A 21,819-nucleotide genomic window follows, 5' to 3' on the forward strand; every position below is an offset into this window, starting at 1 on the left:
GCGAAACGGCGGCAACAAGTTAATAAATTAAGACGGCAAACGAAAAATCCAGATTCCAAGCAATGCAAAGAAAGCGGCGCAACTACTTTGGTTTTATTATAGGAAATTCGGAAGCAATAAAAAGTATATGAAAACTGGCTCTTACCAAAGAGCCCCACCCTTCCGTTCTAATCCAATAATTTCCTTATAAATCTAGCCTCTACTAGGCTTTGTCTGTGCATTCGAAAACCGATCAGACATAGCCTATAAGAGGTTAGGTGTACAAAGGCGAAAAATCAGCAAAAACGGACTCGATTACGGTTTAGAAATAGGAGGGGAAGACGACCGCTTGATAAGCAAGTTCCCTAGCATCCCCAATCAATAATAATTTCCACCTTTCTCCTTCTATCTAGCTGGTTCAATGTTGGATTTCTCATCTGGTTTGGCAATTTTCGCCTGCCTTATTTATTAGTTATAAATTTAAAAAAAAATGTATATTTGAATAAAAAGGCGTTTCTTTGATTTTTGATGAGTGTGCGTTTTCATGGGGACTCATTGAGCGATTATCGCGAGTCGAGTTGGCGACTTTGGCTTTGTTGATTTTATTATATTCTCGGGTTTTGCTGGGCCACACAAAGCGGTTTGGATTTCAGTTGATTATCGCACCCGAAGGCGCCACTAGCCAAAACAGCTGGTAATTTTCCAATACAATGTCAAATGCGTCGTCTTGAAAATTCTAGGTGGTGCAAGCTGGAAAAATGTTCATTTTTTCAAGAACCTGAGAAACTTTAACTAAATATAATTATTCTTGAATCCTGGTAATTTTCAGACATTTATTGGTTGGGAAAAGTTAAATATGCCACAATGAAAATTCTAATCTCCCCTAGGGAGATTTTAATAACTTGTCTAATCTTTAAGCTATAAATTTCTGATGCATGATTAACGGGAAAAGTTAAATTCGTCGTCATTAAAATTCTAAGAGCTGGAAGCCGGAAGTATCCGTTACGCAGAAAGTTTCCGGAATTTGAAGAACTTGTACAAAATTTGATAAATACTAACAATCACCCAAGTTTTAAGTAACAATTTCCAAGACCAACACCAAAAACTGATGATAAAGTTATCATATTCAAACAACCCCTGAGAAGTTTTTCGACCCGAAATATATATATTCTAGATAAGAGCATGAGTTCAAGAAATTGTTGGATTATTTTGTTTAATTTTAAACAAGTTTATAACGGTTGCACTGCTTTGAAAAGCTTTTTAAGCAAGTTTTACAAGTAAAGTGAGATGTAAGGTTAAATTTTTTTTTATCTACATTTTTATGTCGATGTAGATTAAATTAAAAAGTGTTTACAGTCTATGTACAAGCTTTTTTTATATTGTTAAGAATCTAATTTCACATTGGTTTCATTTTAAATGAAAATTAACGTTATTTAAGTCAACCGGATTTATTTATTTTAGGAAATAAATTTGGTTTTTAAATGTTAAAAAATGCCCTTCAAAGCTCTTAAAAAAATTAAAAAAAAAAACAAATTTTAAGCGACTTTTTCAGGTAGATTTCTCTGTTGTTCTTTAGATCTTAACAAAAGCTTTAAAGCTTTTTACACTGGCCACTTCTCCCCCAATTCTTTTATTTGGTTTCTTCAGATGGCTCTTCTTTTTGGCCAAGTTAAATGGTAAGTCAATGGTAAGATGGATCGTTCGACAACTTGAATCTTGAGATAACTCCCACAGTGGCTTCTGTTGCCTTGGTTTATCTGGACAGGCTGCACATAAAACACGCTCGGAATGACCGAAAATGCGTTTGAGACAGACAGTCTACCATTTCGGTGGATTTCTCACACATAAAATCCGAGTTGAAATCGAAGACATTAACCAAAGGAAAACAGATTGCTGCGCCAGCATCGTTCATGTCTTCCCTAATGGCTTGTACATGGCACTTGAGCACTCTGCCGAGCCGTATTTATGGCCGGCACTCCACAATTTGGCTATTTGTCTATGCACCGAACAAAAATATGGTTTTGATTTAAAAAGAAGATGATACTGGGGTCTAATTAGTGAATAAACTTTGACTGTTCATAAAAGGAGCCCTAAAACTAAATACTTCTTGAATCATTTGCCATATTTAAGTCCGTGAACAAAAAAATGGTGTTAGCGATACGACTACCTATTGATGCGATTTTATAAGTAAAGTAAATGAGGTTTTTAAATTTAAAGATATTATTTCAATTAATTTTAAAATTTAAGAAAGCGTTTTGATACAACCAAACTGTCTTTTTTAAATGTGTAAAGTTTCAAGTATATTAGACTTAAATGGTTTTCTTAATTTTAAATTAAGCAATATAAAACTAAAATAATATTTTTACAATTAAGTTAGATAAACTTTTATATATTGCTTAATGAAAACCAAAAATATTTTTAAGTGTGATCCTACCATTTTCCAGCTGCTGCCGGCAGCTCCCCACGCGGCTTATGCAATGTGCAATGTGAGGCTCATCATCTCATGGACCCGGGTGTCTAGCCCGAGTACATGGGTTAACATTTAACCCACATCCAGCTGACGGCTATTCCTGGTCCATCGGCCGAGGGATGACCTTCCCCCATCCTCGCCAGCTTCTTCCACGGAATGTGTACAAATTTGTCGGAGTTAATTGAGTGGCACGCCCATTGTGGCCAGCAGACAGCTAAACAAATGATTGCAGTTAATTAAATTTAAGCAAAAACCCTGCCAGCAGCAACAAATAGTATAAACAGCGTTACCAATTCATTGCAGTAATAAATTGACCCACTTTCGAATCTGCAACCTGACCCAACTACATGGTAAATGTAGAAAAACAACAAGCAAAAAAAAAACAAAAATAAAAATAAGAAACATATACAAAGCCCAAAACAAACTTGGCTGTAAAATCGACAAGCTCCAAACAACAACAAACAAGCCAAAGCAGCCCGCAAAGCAACCAAACAAACTCAACACTTTAGTGCAACAGTTTAGTGTCAGGCAAAACGAATGACTTAAGAAATGAACGCGACCGCCCGACGACTGTCGCCCCAATCGCTCACCCTTCATTCCCCCTTCCCCTGGGAGCCTGTCTGCACGTGAGCCACCGCTAGTGATGGCCACTATTGTTAACCAAAATGTGGTTGAACAATTTGCATATTTACTTTTAAAACTACAATGAAAAGTTACGGTTTTTTAACGGACTAAATGTTATTTTTTTTCCTTTAATGGCAATGAACTAATCAAATTTAGGTTTTACCGTGCTTATTTGTATTCTCAAAGATAAATTTGTACAAAATATAAAACTTGCATTTTTAAATAAATTACATTACATATTTTTGTATCATTTAATGATTCCAGTTTCGTTTATCCTTTAAAAATTTCAATAAATACCTTGTAGGAAGCCAAAAAAGGATATTAAAATGATTTAAATTTGGATTTGTTTTTAAATTTAAAAATTAATTTACACATTTGTTTAATGTAAATATATATTTAATATTGTATATATGCATTGTAATTACATATTATTTAAAATAGAAGAAAAGTAAAATTAGTTTGGCCAAGTAGAATTTCGTAATCTAAACCGTAATGTAAGCATAAATAAATTTCCTTGAAAATAGCTGGCACCTGCTGAAGTGGAACATTTTTCACGATTTTCGCTTTAAAATGGCCAAATTCGCCACTCTGTTTACCCGGCCAATGCACACACGAGTGTGTGTGCTCTTCTCGAGCCCAGGAAAATTAGTCTGAATTGGAATTTGAGTGGCGCGCAGTAGCCAAGAAGGCGGACTCAGTTGCAGTCAACAGTCAGCGCCAATTCAACTTCAGCTTTGAGCGGCAATTGTTTGCCATCAGCCAAGGTACCCGAGAAAATGGGGGAATTGGGTAATTGACTTCATTGGCAGCAGCAGCGTGTTGTTGTTTTGTGGTTAGATGCTGCTTAGGCAAATTGTAATACTCTGCAGGCAGAGTAGTTGCGGAAACGAGCCTGATTGGGCAAGTGTGGCAGAATTATTTGGGTGGGTAACGGAGAAAGGAAAGGAGCTTAGCTTAGGATTGTGGGTGGAATGGCGGTAAATGAGCGTTCATGATTAAATTCAATGATTTTTTATTCACTTAAAAATGTTGTCACGAAAGAGATTGGTAATAATAATTATAGCATCGAGCTGAGAACAATATGTCACATTTGTACACAGTTTTATTTATTATTCGCTTAATACACTTCTTAGGAATAGGAAATATTATAAATTGATAATTTAAGAAACAAATGTAAATGTTTTTTAGATGTATATATATATTATATTATTTTATATATATATTTTTTATTTTACAAACAGATCAGATTAATCCGAACTACTTTATTAAAATGTTTAGCACGTCTAAGTAAAAATAAGATATTCCGCTTCAACAGATCCTAGAGCACTCAAAATCCGTCTTGATTTCATTTTTATCCAGTAGATTCTGTTGTGCTAACAATCTCTTGGCCACCATCCACTTGTTCAGTTTAGTTCAGTCCAGTTGAGCCGATTTCCAGTGAGGCGGTCAGTTGGATTTCATGCTCTAGATAATAACATGCAGTTAGAGCGAGTGCCTTAAATGCAAACTTTTTGGTAGCTTGGCAACAAAAATAAAGGTGAATAAGAAACATATATGTATACAAAATATTTTAAAAACTTGATATTTTATTGACTTTCAACATTGGACGGGTTATTACCCGTCGAATGGAATCTACACGATTTAATTTACTGAGTGGATTTGAAAAGCAATTCAAATGCGAGTCAGCCAGTAATCCAACGGCGTTAAAAACCCAACTTCCATTGTCTGCAAGGTGTTAAATATTTGTTGTATAATCCGCTCCACAAAAGATAGCAAACTGTGTTGGGGTATACAACTTAAAAATCGATTAACATCAGCGTAATTATGGACATAATTTCGGTGATCAAGTGTGGCAACAACAAAATACCCCTGAATGAAAGCGGTAAATGTCAAGAAATTAGCGCAAATATATATATTTATATGGGCTATATCTGTGGATTTTATCCATTTGGAATGTGAAAATGTTCAAATACCAGTGACCAAAAGCAACCTTGAACTTGAAATGATTTAGGGACGACTTAAGTATGGTTTAACTTTCACTTTTTGAGCTTTAAGACCGGCTTCTGATCTTCTGAAGGGTTTGCAGGCATTTTAGCATTATCTTTTGTTTTCTCGGGGAGAAGGCAAACCAGATATGTGTCTCTTGGCTTTTGGTCGCGGTGCGTGTTGGCCTGTGCTGACAAGGTCAACACCTTTCCTTTCCTTTTCGGGTTTTACTGCCGATCGTATATTGGAAATGTGCCAACTTGTGGAGTACTCGCCTTTAATTGACTAAGTGCAGCCGGTAAGAGATACGATATTGCGCATACGCCCTGGCTAGCTGGCACTTGTTAATTAAAATATTTGAAATAATTATATAAGCAAAGTCTGCTAATTACCAGCCAGTCGAGAAAACTTAGTAGCCAACTGACGCCAATCGAATGACAAACGCTGGGCGCCAATAAGCTAATCAATCACCTAGTATATCATTCGATATCTTAGGTATTCGGTCACTCAGTTAGTTAGTCTAACGACCCACACAGTCATTCTTTGTTCCGGCAGAATAAGCCTGTTAATAAGATACTTTTTTGTTAGCTATATTTTTTAATGCCGCACAAAGTAAGGCCACTTAAGAAGTTCTTAATGTGTGATTCACAATTAAGCGGATGAAACCAATCGGTAAGTAATGGACTTTTAAATGAGCTTCTTAACAAAATATTTATGAGCCCTTTTACCTTTTTATTTGCTGATTGACTTTGCTGTTTCTACAACAATTTAATTTCTATCTAATATGTAATATTTGTTTTAATAATCATATAGTAGTTTTCAGATGGCGATTAAGTAGAAAAATCAAACAAATTTCAACTGAAATGTAATTTTATAGTATACTAAAGAACTTTAAGTAGTTATTTAATTTTTACTCGAAATAAACCTAAGCTAAGTTGAGATTTGAATATCAGTCAACTCTTTAGTCCTTGAACTACTATAAAAATCTCAGACCTTCCCATCCTGTCACATCAGCTAAGATATCTACCTGATAGTCCATCAAGTGGGTGCTCAATAAGTCATTTAATTAGCTAATCAATCAGTCATCCAGTCACTGATTTTACCCCTTGAAAGCCTTCGCATTGTGTGGATCTGGGAGATATATTCACAAGCTGATCACAATCAATAGCTTCATTTTGGCAGCGGCTGCCGTTGCGCCTTTAATTAATCCAGTTTTAATGGAGTGTCTTGCCTAAATTAGTTTGACATTTAAGCCCACAGAGTTTGGCATCAAACGGCCGGTGGGTCGGTGTCCGATTCCGTGTCGGTTGTGGATCGGATCCACCGCCGGTCATAAATTCGTTGTTCGCGCTCATCATAAATTGCTTTTTAAAGCCAAAAAGACCAACGGCAAATGTGAAAAGAGCAGCGTGCGATGCCTTTGGCATTCAAATGACCAGCCGACTCTCTGACTCGGCCGAAAACCCCCAAGAGTCTTAAAACCGAGGGGCTGGTAACCTAACCAGTTACCTCCTCGAGCGGGCGGGCTCCTAATCAGACGTGTTTGATGAACTTGACGCGGAGTTAGCAGCATACCAATAACAAAACCACAAAAATTCCAAATTAAACAGAAACGCTCACACAGAAGATTCCCAAAAGGCACAAAATTACCGAAAAAAGAGAGGCGAATAAAACTAAAAGTTGTTCTCATGCTAATTTAATGTTATACATTTGTGGTTGTGGCCATTGCTTGCCTTTATTTTATTTTAATTATGTTAATTAAAAACGAGAAAGGAAGGACAGCTAAGGTGGCCATATCGAGACTTAGAATACACTTAATTTTATCACATAAAAATCTGCAATCAAAATCCATTGATTTTGTGATATTTGACATCCATTAAAATCAAACCATCTTGAGAACAGGCTTTATATATGTTTTTATAGTTTTAATTTTTGGAAACACTTTTTTTTAGGAAATTGTCAGGTCACTAAATAAACAGATAGGTTAGTGGACTTCCGGAACCTTATCAGCTTAGTCTGTATTTAATTATAAATAAAAAACAAAACCTTTAGACAATTTCCGAAACAGTTTGCTAAATAACTTCTTAATGAAAACCATTTTTTTTGTTATCATGGCTCTAAATTAATGCTTTAAAAATGTTTTTTTACCAAGATATATGTTAAGGAGAGTATTAAATGATCAACATCAATTAGGATACGACGAAGTCTAGTTTTGGGTTGTCAACTTAGGATTAGGTAACTTGAAAATGGGTCATAATCCAGTCTATATTCAAGGACAGTTATTTTTATCATCAGTAACGATTTGCTGAAAAACCTCCCCTTTAAAAAATATATATTTCTATTCAACAGAAATACTCTTCGAAAGAGTATTGAAAGGGGTAATAAGTGGAGAGTTCCATTCAGAACTGGTAAATGCGTGCGTCATTCAGTAGGCAGATAGAACTGGCTAATCAGTATTCGCCTATTTGTCTAGCCATGAACTTCCCGATGAAGAGATGCAGGCTCTTGAATGGCCCGTAAATGTCCGTACTCCAATCTGGAGAAGTTGAATCTCAGACAAAGTGGAACCAGTTGGCACCACCAAATCATCAAATCACCAAATCACCCAGCCAATGAGTACACCACACCTGGCGGAGTCTGCGCTCAAGAAAACCTACCTCAATGACCATCTCTTTTGGCCATTGCGAATGCATCTCTGAGATACGAAAACGCTCCGTTCGAGAGCGATTCAATGCGAACCGATCCGCGTATAAAACCAATTTGAGCGGCGGCCTGCGAACCAGTTGAGCGCTGACTTTGCAAACGTTTTCACGTCTCCGGGCCAAAAAAATATCAACACACCGTAAGCTAACGAGGCCAACACAAATGCATTGGCCAAAAAGCCACGGCAAACAAGTAAAGACAATCATCAACGAAACACTTTTCATTTCGCGCCTGTCTTTGCTGACTGTTTTTTAGTGACTTTGCTTGGCTTTGTTTTGGCCTGGCTTTTGCCTTTTTTTTTGCGGACCAAGTCAAGTGTTTGGGCCAAGTCTTTGGGCCGTTTTATTCGTTCAACGGGCGCTCGAGCGAACGGTTGTTGCTTTGTCTTTTAACTTTGGCTTTGTATCTTTGCATCCGACGGATACGCGATTCGATTCGAGCCGTGCCGCGATTCTCTGTGTGTGTGCGTGTGAAGAAAGAGCTATATTTATATATATATATAATATATTTTGTTGGCTGGTGAAATAGCCAAAGCAATCCGCCATCGTAATAGCAATAGTTTTTCCAGTGTTTATTACATAAAAAATCAACGCAAAATTTATATATTTATGTATGCCCAGCGAGAAAATCTTATGCAAATGCGTTTTCAAAAATAATTAAGCGCCAGCCTCGAGAGATTTGGCAAGAAAGTCGTTTTCAGTGCCTCAGTGACTTGGGATTTCTTGGATTTAATTTGGATTTTGGATTTTGGATTTCCGATTTACCTAGCCTCAGTGCAGCCTGTAAATCAAGGTAGGCCCTCGGCAAACTGCAGCCTGCAAAACTCTTATACAATGTGTGTGTGTGCTCCAAATTCGAACTTACATAACGATCTGCGGGCCACGCACATAATGATGTATCGCTATCGGCGCCATTAGCATAATTCAATGCCTACCAAAACACCGAAATCTGTCACAAATCGGAGCAATTTGCGTAAGCGGCAATCATTAAGAGGTGTTCGAGTGGGTATTGTGTGTGGCTGGAGGGCTAATATCTTAAACTTTGGCATTAAAAAAAATAACAATGATGCTGGCGAGTAGCCATCACCTGTGCCACATGAATATGCAAAAGAACAAGTAAACAAGTTGCCCAGCAGGGGGCCACCTGTCAGCCGATCGCAGCTTACATGACAGGGAACAAAATATGACTTTCAAAATAGCAATTCTCTATAGGTTTTTAAATAAAAAATCAATTTTTATCATTTAATTTCTTCTAAATGAAATCCACAATCAATTCCCTTTAAATAATTTGGGCAGAAATACCGTCTAACTGCCAGCGAAATAGTAAAATAAAAAGACATAAGCTTCGTTAATTTTTTTTTATGGCTAGAACAAAATTTAATTTCGATTTAAAATGCCAAAAAAATGTTTTTTTCTTTGTCCACTTAAAATCATTTGACAAAAAATTATGTTTAAATTAATATGTGTTAATATCAGCATAAATCTAAACACACATTTTTGAATAGTTTTGTTTTATTCATGAAATTATTATAGGCAAAGATGAAAAATGTTAATAAATTATCGCTGTCATTAATATTAATTAAATCATAGAATTTATAATTTCTTGTCAAAACATTTTTGAGCAAAAAATAACAATAAAGAATAAAACCGAATTACATTTGACGCAAACATACATTGTCAATAGTTTTGATTTATAATCCAGCTGAAAAACAAAAAAAGTTTAAAAGATTTTAATATACTTGTTGTAGATTTACCAGTATTATAAGCTTATTAGCATGCTCAGCAATATTTTAACTATTTTTAGGCTAATTGGCATGCTAACCAATATTTTAGGTGATTTTATTAAAGCATTTTGGGAGATTTGATAGTTTGACCTTATGGCTAAAACAAACGTGTTTAGTGTTTATTCGATAACACCTATTAGTATTCATTTTATGCAAAGTTCCATTTTTTATAATTTTAGAGCATTTATTCCAATTAGCAAGTTCTGTTTCGTATAGCTGGTTTCATTTTGCGTTTACTTTCTGCGGTCAGTGTTAGTTTTGATCCCTGAAACCGCTAAAACCCCTGCGATAGGTGTAGAAATGTATACATTCTTTGGTAAATTGTATAAAAACAATCCAATGGAGTCACTTGCTTTTTCTGCTTTACCCAAGACGAAGCCAAAAGCTGGCATGCAATCGATGACTTGGACAAAAATAACTTGTTGTTTGCGATTGTTGTTGGTGGTGCAGGTTAAATGCAACAGCCACAGCAGCTGAGAGTGGCTAGAGATTGAGAGTCACAGCAGCCACCCGCTTGTCTTACACTCAGAAAAAACATTCTTTTATTCCAATATTTTGTCAAGCCATTTTGATTGAACTATCAGTCTTTAAATAAAGGTTTGCAATTTATCAAAGCTTCTATTTTAAGAAAATAACTTAATACTAAAGTTAAACTTGGTTTAATTGTTGTTTTAATCCTTAAAAACATTTTCAAGGAGTACTTTCAGTGTTAAATATTTTGATAAGACTTTAATTGAATAATGGCATTTAAGAATCGCTAAAATATGCATTTTAAAGTGTAGCCATGCAGCGCATTCTTGGAAAATCTTAGCTTTTTTTTCCAAAGTATCTGTGTTTGCGATGGCGGGTGTTATTTTTATTTTCTTGTGAATATATATATGTGTGCATCTCTGCGTTCAATTGCACATCAGCTTACAAAGTATCCGTACCCGCAGCCGTAATTTATTTGCATTGTTTAGCTCCGTACCGTTTTCTTGTGTGGCTGCAATAAGACTTAAACTACACAAAAAAAAGCGGCGATTTACATAAAATTTATTGCTGCCACATTACAAGTTAGTTAGTTAATGTTGCCCGCTGGCTGAGTGCTGCTGCTGTTTAATTGTGTGAAAAGTGTTTACTGCAACGTGTGGATTTGGATTTGCCCAAGTGCTATGCCGGCACATCACGTATACGACACGTGGCGAGCCTTGAACTCGACCAAAAGGGTTTCGCTTCAACCGGTTCGGATTACATTCGCAATTGAGAAATCAAATCAAACCAGAATCGATTCGCCACATACCAACCAATCGCGAGCAAATGCCAAGTGAAGCTGATTCGAGAACAGACATTTAATTTTTGGCAGACGACAATGTTATATATAATCGAACGAATAAATTATTCAATTTATGTTAACTAATTCATTTAAGTTATGGATTTACCGTTTGCGTCAGAGTGCTTTTATGGTTGTCGCGGAAAGATTTTAGAGTGTGCGATCATAAATTTTGTGCTAAAATCTGCAGATCATTGAAACTTGTTATGCGACAAACAAGAAAATAAATTGGAGTGTATTTCACAGATAAATCTGAAATACAGCAGGCTTTTAACGACAGTTTGATTTTATTTAAAAAAATCGTTCTAGATTATAGTTTTTGGAAACTTCTTCCGATATCTTTAAGCCATAAAACTTAGTTCGAATTTTATACAGGAAATACTTATTTCCTAGAAAAACCATAATCATTATGCCCTTTCATTAACGTATAACAAGTTAGTGACTAATATTAATATGAGTTCAAGAATCGATGGAAGATTTAAAAAGTTCCCCTCGTATACGAACAAATTTTGATCTCAATATCACACCTTTTTGTTGTAGTAAAGCTGGCCAACAAGTTTTGGACTTAAGTTTTAATTCAAGATTGCAAAACGAATGTATATAAATAAAAATGCTGTAGCCTTTGCGAATAGTTGGTTTCCGTGGCAACATCAATGTCTAATGATTTCGGTGATTTGTGATTTGTTTCTTTGAGTTGCAGGCCTAATCCGCAACTTCAAAGGCAGCCAGAGGGCAAATTCGCACTACAAATTGGATGAGTTGCGAACTTTGGCTTGTCGAGAGGGTTGTCAGATCTTGGGAGTGCGAGGAAGGGCAACTTCAATGAGATGTTACCGTAGCGAATCTAAAAATATATGAGCTTGTATTCAGCGATGGATATCTGCCCTTCCGAATAACTGAAATATTTCATCGGCATCATCAACCAGTGATGGCTGTTTTGCCCTTGTAACGATTGTTATTTCTGCCGAAGCACAAATGCTGATATGTTAATGACGGATGGACATCGTCTGGGGATCGAAAAGGTATACTTGCTGGACAACGAACATATGTACGTCCAGTCCAATCGGTAGCCGATCGGTCTTTTCTTTTGTGGCAGCTGCTGATGGCATTTAAATCACTGAATTGGCATTGTGTGATCGATCAATGCTGCCTGGCGGTATCTTGCCGCCTTTAATAGAATTTTAATTAATTATTAGTTTCGTGCGACCTTTTAAGGCCGTTTTCCAGTTCCCATCCTCCGTTTCCTGAACGCATACTTTTTGGGTTAACAATAGGTATTATTATAAAAATATATTCATCGATTGTGGTTCCCAAGGAAGGTTTTTTAGATTATATCATAAATCGATGTTCTTTTCAAGCTACTGTTTGCAAAGTTCAAACCTGAACCATTCATTACTTCTTCTGTTCATTTAATTGGTATTTTTCACAAGTATCCAATCTCCATTGAAATATGGTTGTATAAATAAGAAATCAAGATGCAATAATTAATTGGCCTTTTTTCCCGCTGTCAAACGAGTTGTCACTTCACTTTCTTTAAACTTGAGCATTGTAAATTAATTTCCTCTCCTCGTCAAGCAGTATTTTCCCCTTTATCGATCTATAAATTCATTATTTATAGTTTGGATCGAACAGTTTCCTTACGCAAATAGTTGTTGTGAATCGAAAAATAAACCATAAAAATATGGTCTTAAGCTGTCAAGCTTTTTATTGCCCAACTTAATTATTATGTCGGACAGATATCAATTGGATTAAAATGTTATATGTTTTGGGTAGAAAAATAATCGCTTCATTAATGGTGCCACTCTGTATCAGCTTGGGGTTTATTAACTAATTGTGTCTTCAACAAATAATGAATTATCCAAGTTTACTCTTTGTTCATATTTGACAATAAAAGTCATTTATTTGATAAGAGGAACATAATGCTAAGACTTAGTTTATATTATTTTGATTCCTACTATACTTTCAAAGAATATAATATAGATATTATATAGGTGAGAATAGATAATTTGATAATTTTATATTTAAGATCTACGAATAAATTTGTAAATTGTATTGTAAATAAAACATATTTTCATATATTTTGAATTTATTTTCAATTATTTTTCACATGGAAATTGGCTTGTAAAAATTGGGTAAAATCTATTTTATATATTTCTTAAATATATGTTAAAAAGCCCCAAAGCATTGTTGTGACTGTTTGTTATTTTAAACTTTGATTTTGTGTTGTTTTGCATAAATATTTAAATATTTTCCTTTTAATTTGTTGGTTAGTTTCACTGCCAAACACGTTAAAGACTTCGTTGGTGTCTATAATTTGTTTAAATTTAGTTTTTACAATTTATGTTAAATTTGTGGGCTTTGGTGTAGCTGTATCGTTTTAAATTTGCTTTGATCGCATCGTTTTAGTACAAGTCCGAGTTTGAGCCGGTTTTTCTGAGCTGAGCGATCAACTTTTTGTAGTTTTTTTCTTGTTGATTTGCTGCTGGACATGTGTGTATGTTTGTGTTTTTAGCGATATTGATTTTTCGCATTAAGCGCATTTCTGCGTACCGAATTTCAAGGCCAATAATCGTCGTTGTCTGGAAAGTGGGAGGGGATTCCAGGGGGGGTTGCCGGTACAGCGGGTTTTTCATTTGGACCGCCGCTCAATTAAACAGCATCCATTTATCGTTGTCATTTCTTTTTCGCCATTTCGCTGTGCTTTTCCGAAACAAAAAAATGTGTGTGTGCAAAAGTCCAAGTTTGAAGTGTCAACGCTGTCGGCCTAATCAATTTGGCTAACCGCTACTTGGGAGTCGGATGAGATGATTAGGCCATGTTTGCCGCCCGGTTATGTAAGTGTTGGCCATCTATCCGAGATTTGAGACTCGCGATTCGAGATTTGATCCGGCGGGGTGGTGGCAATAAGCCATCTCAGGTGTCGTCATCGCCGGGTTTCAACATATTTCTGCCGCTTTTTATTTTTCCACCCATTGTTGCTGCTGCTGAGCGGCAGTTCCGCCAATTAGCGACGCTTCCGCTGCTGCACACACATACGAGAAATCATTTTCTCGGCTTTTCCATTTTACTTTTCTCGTCTTTTTTATACCCGTTACTCGTAGAGTAAAAGGGTATATTGTATTCGTGCAAAAGTATGTAACAGCTAGAAGGAAGCGTTTCCGACCCTATAAAGTATATATATTCTTGATCAGGATCACTAGCCGAGTCGATCTAGCCATGTCCGTCTGTCCGTCTGTCCGTCTGTCCGTCTGTCTGTCCGTCTGTCTGTCTGTCCGTATGAACGCTGAGATCTCGGAAACTATAAAAGCTAGAAGATTGGCATTTTGCATGTAGATTTTAGAAGTTCCTACGCAGCGCAAGTTTGTTTCAAAATGGTGCCACGCCCCCTTTAACGCCCACAATCGCTTATATACGATTTTATAAATTTAAATATTTCGGAAAAGTAAAAATGCAGTTTTATTGTGTTTATCAATACCTATCGAAATGTAGAAGAAATTTTTCAAATCGGACCATTCGTTAAAAAGTTATGCGTGATCAAAGTTTCTATCTCCATCTCCCTCGCACTCCCTATACCTGAGTAACGGGTATCTGATAGTCGGGGCACCCGACTATAGCGTTCTCTCTTGTCTTTTCATTTTACTTTGTTGCACATGCTAGAGCAAATCAGTTTTAAATTACCTCCTCGGTCTTGTTAACTTTTTTTTGGCAAGCTTTTTTTTTAATAATCATTAAACAAAAGTATTACAAATTTTCAATCAGCATGGGAAACGCATTTAAAAAAACTAATTTAACATCCTTTTAATGTTTATTTAGAATCAAATTTTTTTATGCAACATTAAAAAAGTAGAATACGTTGCTCTATCAAAATATAAACAAACAAGCCTTTGAATAATCAACTAAAATAAATAAGGTCAAGGGCATTACTTTCTCTTCTAATTTTATGTTGTTTCGTCAAAAAAAAATTTAATTTGAAAAATTTGCATAAATTTACAGAGCTAAAAACCCATAAAACATTGCGCCTTCGGATACGCGTCAGAAATTAACAAATTAGTGCGATGTTTCGCAAGACAACGCCGACAAACTTCCGAATTAGCCGCAAACCCAATCAACGAAACCCCACCGAAACCCAAATCAGCCACAAATGCCCGTACATAAAATATAAAATGAGACTTTCAAAATGTGTTTTTAAAATGAATGCCACACATGCTCGTGGCATGCAGATGGCCCAAAGTCGCAAGTACTTGGAAGTTGCAGCTTAGGAATTTTTTGGCCAGCAGAATGGTCTGGCCGCAGAGTCAAGCAGCCACAGCCAATTGATGGACCATGCCAGATGGGGTCTCTAGAGCCTAGAGTCTGGCATCTATGGTCTAAAGTCTGTAGTCTATAGTCATTGCAGCCGCTTCTCACGCTTGTCAGAAAATGTCAAAAGTGAGGATGCCATGAATACTGGGGGGATGCCCAGAGTGAGGCATCTTCTTTTAACCAGTCGGCATCGAAGATTGAATGCCCTTGGCTGTATTTATTTTTAGTAAGCAAAAACCAAGTATGAGCTTAGTTCATTTAAAACTACTACGAATACTAGAAGCCAATCAATTATATAGTGTTACAAATATGAATGTCATCTTATCATAAGATAATACTTATTTGTTTAACATTTTTAAACAATATCAAAAAAAATAATATTAATGTAAAAATAAAAATTGCTTTTAGAAACTTTCTATGTAAATATTAATCCGAAGTTCTTTATTTGACATATGCATGTTTAAGACTTTTTGAAGCTTTTATTTATTTTTTTTGATTTTCGAATTAGATTGAAATCAAATAAGATTTCAAGCATACTCTTTTAAAGTTTCAAAACGTATTCCTAAAATGTAAATATTCCTAATAAGACATTTCCATTTAGCGGGAATTGAATTTAAATACATTAATTTTTAATTACTTAACGCCCCGAAACGGAGAAGTGTGAAATCCGTTTAAATCAATTACTTTTTACTTGGTTAATAGCCGCTTAAGGATTTGTAGGCGTCAGTCGAAGCTGCTTGAGTGTTTTTCCCCATTAGCCAGAAACGCCGACAACTGCAAAAGCGACTCAAAAAAATATGTTTAAGCCCATTTTGCGGAAACAGTCAAAAGAGTTTCGTGAGGGGTTTCGAGGGGGATTTATGGGGAATTTTGTGGAGACTTTTGACCAATTGTCACAGGCGCCATGCCATGGTCATTGAAAACGGTGAAAGACGAGCTGACCAAATGGACAGGGTTCGGGACAGCTGGATGACTGCTGTGTCATCTTGCAGGCGCCTCTTTGTTCGGAGTCCCTCATCCAGTCCCCCCTTCGGAAAACCCCCCTCTCATGCGATCCATGAAATTGTTACCAGTTTTGCCTAAAGATGGCTTTTTGCCTCGCCTGGCACTGATGACCTTTTACGTCGCCTTAAGACTGCCTTCACTTCATCACGGACTCGACTTTGCAGAGAAGTTAAAAATTTGCATATCATTCATTTTCCTGGCGCTGAAAATTAGTTGCGAGGGAGGCCGCGATAAAAACAATTTACGATTATTTCGTCTGCGGTCTTTTGTGGCCTTTCTACGCATCCAGCGGCCATAAATTGCGATAAAATGTCAAGGATTTACCTGGGTCCAAAGTGAAAGACTTAAACTTAAGACAAACCAGGGGAATCGCCAATCCAGACGGGTTGACAATTTAATTGAGCCTACAAGGTCGTAAACGGCCTTCTTTCACTCGCTGGAACCAAAAAAACAATCAGCAATAAACATTCCAAAAATGATTCATTCAAAATAAAAATTCAATTTGCAAGAAAAAGCACCAAACGAGTTTTTTGCATACAAAAATTCTTTTTGCTGATTTATCTGCCATTGACTGATTGTCTTTTAATGGCGTTTAAAGCATTTCAAATTTCAAATGTTAATTTGACAACGTATGATTGATGTGCAATACAGGTATTATGAAATAAATATGTTTTCAATTTCGTTTAAGGCATAGAAAGAATTTTGAATGACAGCAAAGTGGGTCACTGATTGTCAGTATATCCTGTTGGGCCAGACAAGATGTGGGTGAATGATTTCGGAGTGGTTTTCAGCTCGTGTCTGCTAAATGTCGAAGAAAATCAATTAGCGGAGATGAAACATCCGGCTGACGATGGTGATGAGTCAAGCCAAAATCTTGGTGGCGTGGGTTTGGCATGTAAATTGCGTCTAAGCCTCGTCTGGTAGGTTTTGTAATGAACCGAAAGCCCACTTTAACCTGTTCATGAAGGAAGGAAAACATATTGCTATATCTGACATTCAGTTTCCATAATTTCATCATCAGTTTTTTATTATTTTTATATTTAGGCCACTTTAAATCCTTACCCTTCCGTCCCAAAATGTTGATTTTTGATTGAGGTTTAAAGTTATAGCATTTCAATCAAGATTTAACTGCTAATGTAAATTGATTAACAGTAAAAGTAATAGCATTTCAATCAAGATTTAAGTGTTAATTGAATTGGGTGGCAAGAATTTTATCTTAAGTTGCCTTTATATTTATTTTATGCGATTTTTTTTATTATATTAGCTATAATTAAATTGTTTAAAAAATGCTATGTAATGTAATGTAATAAATAATTCTTCAATTCAATTTAATTACACAGCTTATTTATAGTTGATAAGTTTGCTAGAATAACAAAAATGTTAATGATTTAAAAATAATTTCCATTTTATGATATAAATTGTAGGTAATACATGTCGTATAAGTAATTTTACATGTCGTATAAGCGATTTTTTATGTCGTATGAGTAATTTTTTTTAATGTCAGGGAGATTTTTTCAAATAAATCTTTATAGCACCTCTTACATGTGAACTAGAGACTTAGTATAAATAGATTTTAAACATATATGCTTTGAATATATTTATTATTGTACCTTCTTAAGTAATACCTATTACCTTAATTTGACATTTGTAGTTCACTTCCATTCCGATTGATTTTGTTTTCTTTTTTTCGTTCCCCGTTTTAGCCATGTGCCGGCCATAAACCGAAGACACGCTTCCTAATTGAAAACAGAGCCAGCTAAATGGACGCGTAGCAAAAGGCCAAGAGTGCGAGCGAGAGGGCGAGTGTGTGCGACAGAGAGAGAGCGTGAGAGAGAGAGAGCGAGCGAGACGATCGTGATTTGGATTTTCAGCCTGATATCAAAACGGAGCGGACAGCAGTGAAGCGGACAAGAAAAACAAAATTCACGCCAAAATGTCCAACGCCACAAAAATGGTTTACAGTTATAGAATTTTATGGCTTTCCGGCGTTTTACTAGGTGAGTAGTGGCCTCAATAAAGACTTCAATTTCGAGTCAAGTCGAGACGGAGACACAAATTAAATGCTAAGTGCGTCGATTAGGCCAGTCGGTTAACTGACTGTCATCAAGCTTTATTTCGGATTTTGGCCGAGTCAGAGTGTTTGGGCCATGCGTGAGCCAAATAACTTAAGAAATTGGCCATGGTCAATGTGGGCGGAGGAGGAAGCAGCGAAAAATTCAACACAACTGGCCGACTGGGGAATTGCAGGTGCAAAAAAGTTGGCCAAAAAGGTTTTTTAGTGGCTTAAAAAGACAAGCACTAATTGGCTAATGAGCTAAAATATTAATATTAATTGCTGTAAATTAAAGATAACAAATAAAAGCAAATTTCCTTGATAACTATCATAAATAACGTCTAAGTATTAAGAAAAAGTATGAAAAATATTAATAAATGAGGAAAAACTTAATGCAATTATAAAGATTGAGTCTCATAACTTTTTTGCTTTTAAGAGCACAAGATCTGCATATCGCTGAAATGTTAATTTTTCACAGCCAATTACTATCAATCATCAATAAACTGAGGAAATCAACTTGTTTTTCATTAAAAAAATCGTCAGCCATAGTTATAGATAATAATAGCTATAAATAAACATTTAATTTTAGATAATAACCATTTTTATTGTAATTGCATCGTTACGTTTCCAAACTAGTAATAAAATAAAGACATTTTTCTTTGATAAATTTATTAATTTTGTAATCAATATTTTGTATTTGTAGCCATTAAAATAAATTTTTGAAATGTCGAATCAAAAAAAGTTGTTTGTAAATTGAACAGCTTAATTTATTAATTAAAATAATTAATTAAATAATTAAAATCTAAACATAATTCACAAATACAAAGTTAGACTTAGTTGCAATTGAAAATGTCATATAAAATAAAACTGCTTTATACTGATTTTAAAATTGAGTTCTGGGAATTGTAAGTTTTTGAAGAGGCTTAAATACGATTTTTTCTGAGACTACAAACTAATCACTTATATGTTCCCCTATTTTCAGGTCCCATCTTGCTGGCCGCCATCGCGGTACAAGGTCAAGAGCCAGCCAGTCCAGTATTTCAAAATCACAAGACGAAGGAATGGACGAATTTAGATAACATAACATTCTCATTCGATTGCAAGAGGCGTTCTGTTGGCTTCTATGCCGACATGGAGTACAATTGCCAGGTGAGAAAATCGGAAGGGAAAATTATAGAGCCAATAAAGCTCAAGCCAAGCTTTGATAGAGGTTTTTCCATTAGCCCGAAAGTATACCATATTTATGTCTTTTCAATCCATAAGATCTTCCACATGTGCGATGAGGAGGGCAATCGGATTCCACATCTGTGCGCCAACGAAACGAGCTTTAACCAAGAGTACAGAATCTGTGATTGGGACTACAACTTCAACTGCACAGAGTCACCTGTGAGTGCTATAATATAATACTTCCTTTTAAACATATATTTATTTCACATCCCCCCATTTAGAAATGGTTCTACCTGAACGAACTGACCTATGCCACAGATCCGCCAGATGAAGATGATGAGGATTACTAATCGACTTGCAATTAATTAAATATTTATTGTCTCTCCAAAAGCAAACAAACTAATTAAATTAAACGCCGTATGAAAAACGCTGAGTAATTGTAACTGAAAAACAACAACAAAACTTGTGTGAAAACTCTGTAAAATTCCATGCAAATGAGATAAACTAATTTAAGCGCCTTGTTGACGATTTTGTTGAGTTTCGTTTTGTACTTTTGTATTGTAGTCTAATTGATTGAGTCGTGCGAGGAGTCGTGTTGTGTATATAATGTATATAGAGATGGTCCCCAGTTCCATTTCATTCCAATTCCAAATCCATTTTATAAATTTCCATTCGAAATACACGGAACAACCTCGGATGGGTCCGCCACATTATTGTATAATTTACAAATAATCTTCGTATTTGTAAGCAATCTTAAATCGAAATAAAAACAAAATCAAATTGCTACTCTAATGCTTGTCTAATTAATTGGATGAACAAAATGTTTTCACAATTTTCGGTAATTTGTTTTTCGTTTACTGTTGTTGTTTCACACGTCACGGGAATCCACCGATCCATTTGTGTATTTCGTGGGTAAACAACCCCAGTATATTGGTTGCTGGCACCAAACGTAACCCGGATGAGTCAAGTTCAATGACGAAAGTTCCACAAAGTGTTGGAGCCAAAAAAGTGTATTTAATTGCGAAAATTGGCATCCGTCAGCGGGGCGGAAAATTGTCGCCTCTCCAGTCACATTTTTATAAATGGCAAATGCCCGAGTTTAGAATTGTCAGTTTGGAAACGAATCTCTATCAAAATGTCACACCAATCCAGCTTTTTATCTGTGCTTCTCATCGCGGTCCTATTGTCGGTAAGTCCTATATAAAATGGAATAAAATGTTTTGAATATTAATACATTTTTATTTATTTTTTATAGCTTGTATCTGCTCAATACTACACACCTTATAATCCCTACTACACGCCCAGTCCGACGTTCGCCAGTTTGAACAACTATTATTACTCGACGACGCCGTATCCTTACTACTACAACACGTATACGACACCGAGTCCCTACAGCAATGCCCAGATTCGCATCTGGCCATATGTGATTGGACAGTATCTTTATCCCACCTACTACAACACTAACTATTACAATCCCTATGCCTCCTTGAGCAGTGCCAACTGGCAAAGATACTATGCGAATGTCTATGAAACAAATTGGGGAAAAAAGTAATCCATAGTTTATTATAAGTGTTTTTCTTTTGTTAAGATGTTCTGCCAATAAAAATATTTATTTTGATATAAAATGAATACTTAATAATTAGTTATTTAGTGGGTGGTATCTATGTATTTTGGTTAATCAAAAGCGAAGGCGTTTTGAATGTAAATAATAAATATTGATGCTCAACCTTTTTGTTATCAGTAGTTGCTAAGACAAAAGATATGTGTTCACCTCCACAAATTTCACTCCACTTTTTCTGTTATAGCTAGATATTACTAGGTATTGTTCACTCCCTAAAAGTGCCTCGTAAATTACAAAGGCAATTGGGCGATTAAGATAGTCTAATGGTGTGAAATGCCTAAACCACAATGACTTTAATCAAAGAAAATCTGGTTTTTCCTTATGCACAAAAATTAGCCTATAAAAGGGAAATCAGAAATGTAATTGGATCGTTTAAGATAGCTAATTGCTGTGAAAGAATAAGAAGTTATCTGAGACACATGAGCCCCTAATAAAAATGCAAATGTCGCGACCAAGCAATATTGATAATCCAGAACGTAGATCGGTCTAAAACCAAAAAGGTGTGAGAACCGTTAGGATTACGACTGCTTTTTGAATGGAACTGTCTGATATAGTTTTTTCGGGGGTATATATCTAAACAAGACCTTTATGGGGTTTCGTTGACATTGTCATAGAGCAACCAAACGAGCCGGAAAACCTGAACCCAGAGCTCAACCTCCGACTGAACCTGAACCTGAACCCATGTTGGGTGTACTTAACGGTTTTCACAGACAATCGCTAGTTCCAGTTGGCCACCATTATGTAATGATTTGGACAAACCTTTTGGATTACACTTGGATTGCAGGCCCTGAGGAGCAATGAACCTGCATTGTTTATG

The 21,819-nt window shown here is 35.8% G+C and overlaps 2 protein-coding genes across 2 annotated transcripts; both read left to right on the forward strand.

Moving 5' to 3' along the window:
* Nucleotides 1-7,857: 7,857 nt before the first annotated feature.
* Nucleotides 7,858-20,173, forward strand: LOC108047819. Its single transcript, XM_044457827.1, has 5 exons — nt 7,858-8,554; nt 17,865-18,158; nt 19,197-19,363; nt 19,478-19,600; nt 19,663-20,173. Exons 2-5 carry the CDS (start codon nt 18,095-18,097, stop codon nt 19,729-19,731), a joined length of 423 nt encoding a protein of 140 aa, XP_044313762.1. The 5' UTR covers nt 7,858-8,554; nt 17,865-18,094; the 3' UTR covers nt 19,732-20,173.
* Nucleotides 20,174-20,261: 88 nt separating this feature from the next.
* LOC108047818 lies at nt 20,262-20,967 on the forward strand. Its single transcript, XM_017128177.2, has 2 exons — nt 20,262-20,570; nt 20,637-20,967. Exons 1-2 carry the CDS (start codon nt 20,517-20,519, stop codon nt 20,931-20,933), a joined length of 351 nt encoding a protein of 116 aa, XP_016983666.1. The 5' UTR covers nt 20,262-20,516; the 3' UTR covers nt 20,934-20,967.
* The last annotated feature ends 852 nt before the right edge of the window (nt 20,968-21,819 follow it).

The sequence above is a fragment of the Drosophila rhopaloa genome, unplaced genomic scaffold, assembly GCF_018152115.1.
Source record: "Drosophila rhopaloa isolate 14029-0021.01 unplaced genomic scaffold, ASM1815211v1 contig_163, whole genome shotgun sequence".
NCBI classification, from domain to species: Eukaryota; Metazoa; Arthropoda; class Insecta; order Diptera; family Drosophilidae; genus Drosophila; species Drosophila rhopaloa.

Bases quoted from the DNA above. Each gene is read 5' to 3' on its own strand.
- LOC108047819 (XM_044457827.1), top strand. From the start codon at position 18,095: ATGTCCAACGCCACAAAAATGGTTTACAGTTATAGAATTTTATGGCTT. The intron at 19,364-19,477 runs GTGAGAAAATCG...TCAATCCATAAG, and splicing joins ACATGGAGTACAATTGCCAG to ATCTTCCACATGTGCGATGA. The intron at 19,601-19,662 runs GTGAGTGCTATA...CCCCCCATTTAG, and splicing joins TCAACTGCACAGAGTCACCT to AAATGGTTCTACCTGAACGA.
- LOC108047818 (XM_017128177.2), top strand. From the start codon at position 20,517: ATGTCACACCAATCCAGCTTTTTATCTGTGCTTCTCATCGCGGTCCTA. The intron at 20,571-20,636 runs GTAAGTCCTATA...TATTTTTTATAG, and splicing joins TCATCGCGGTCCTATTGTCG to CTTGTATCTGCTCAATACTA.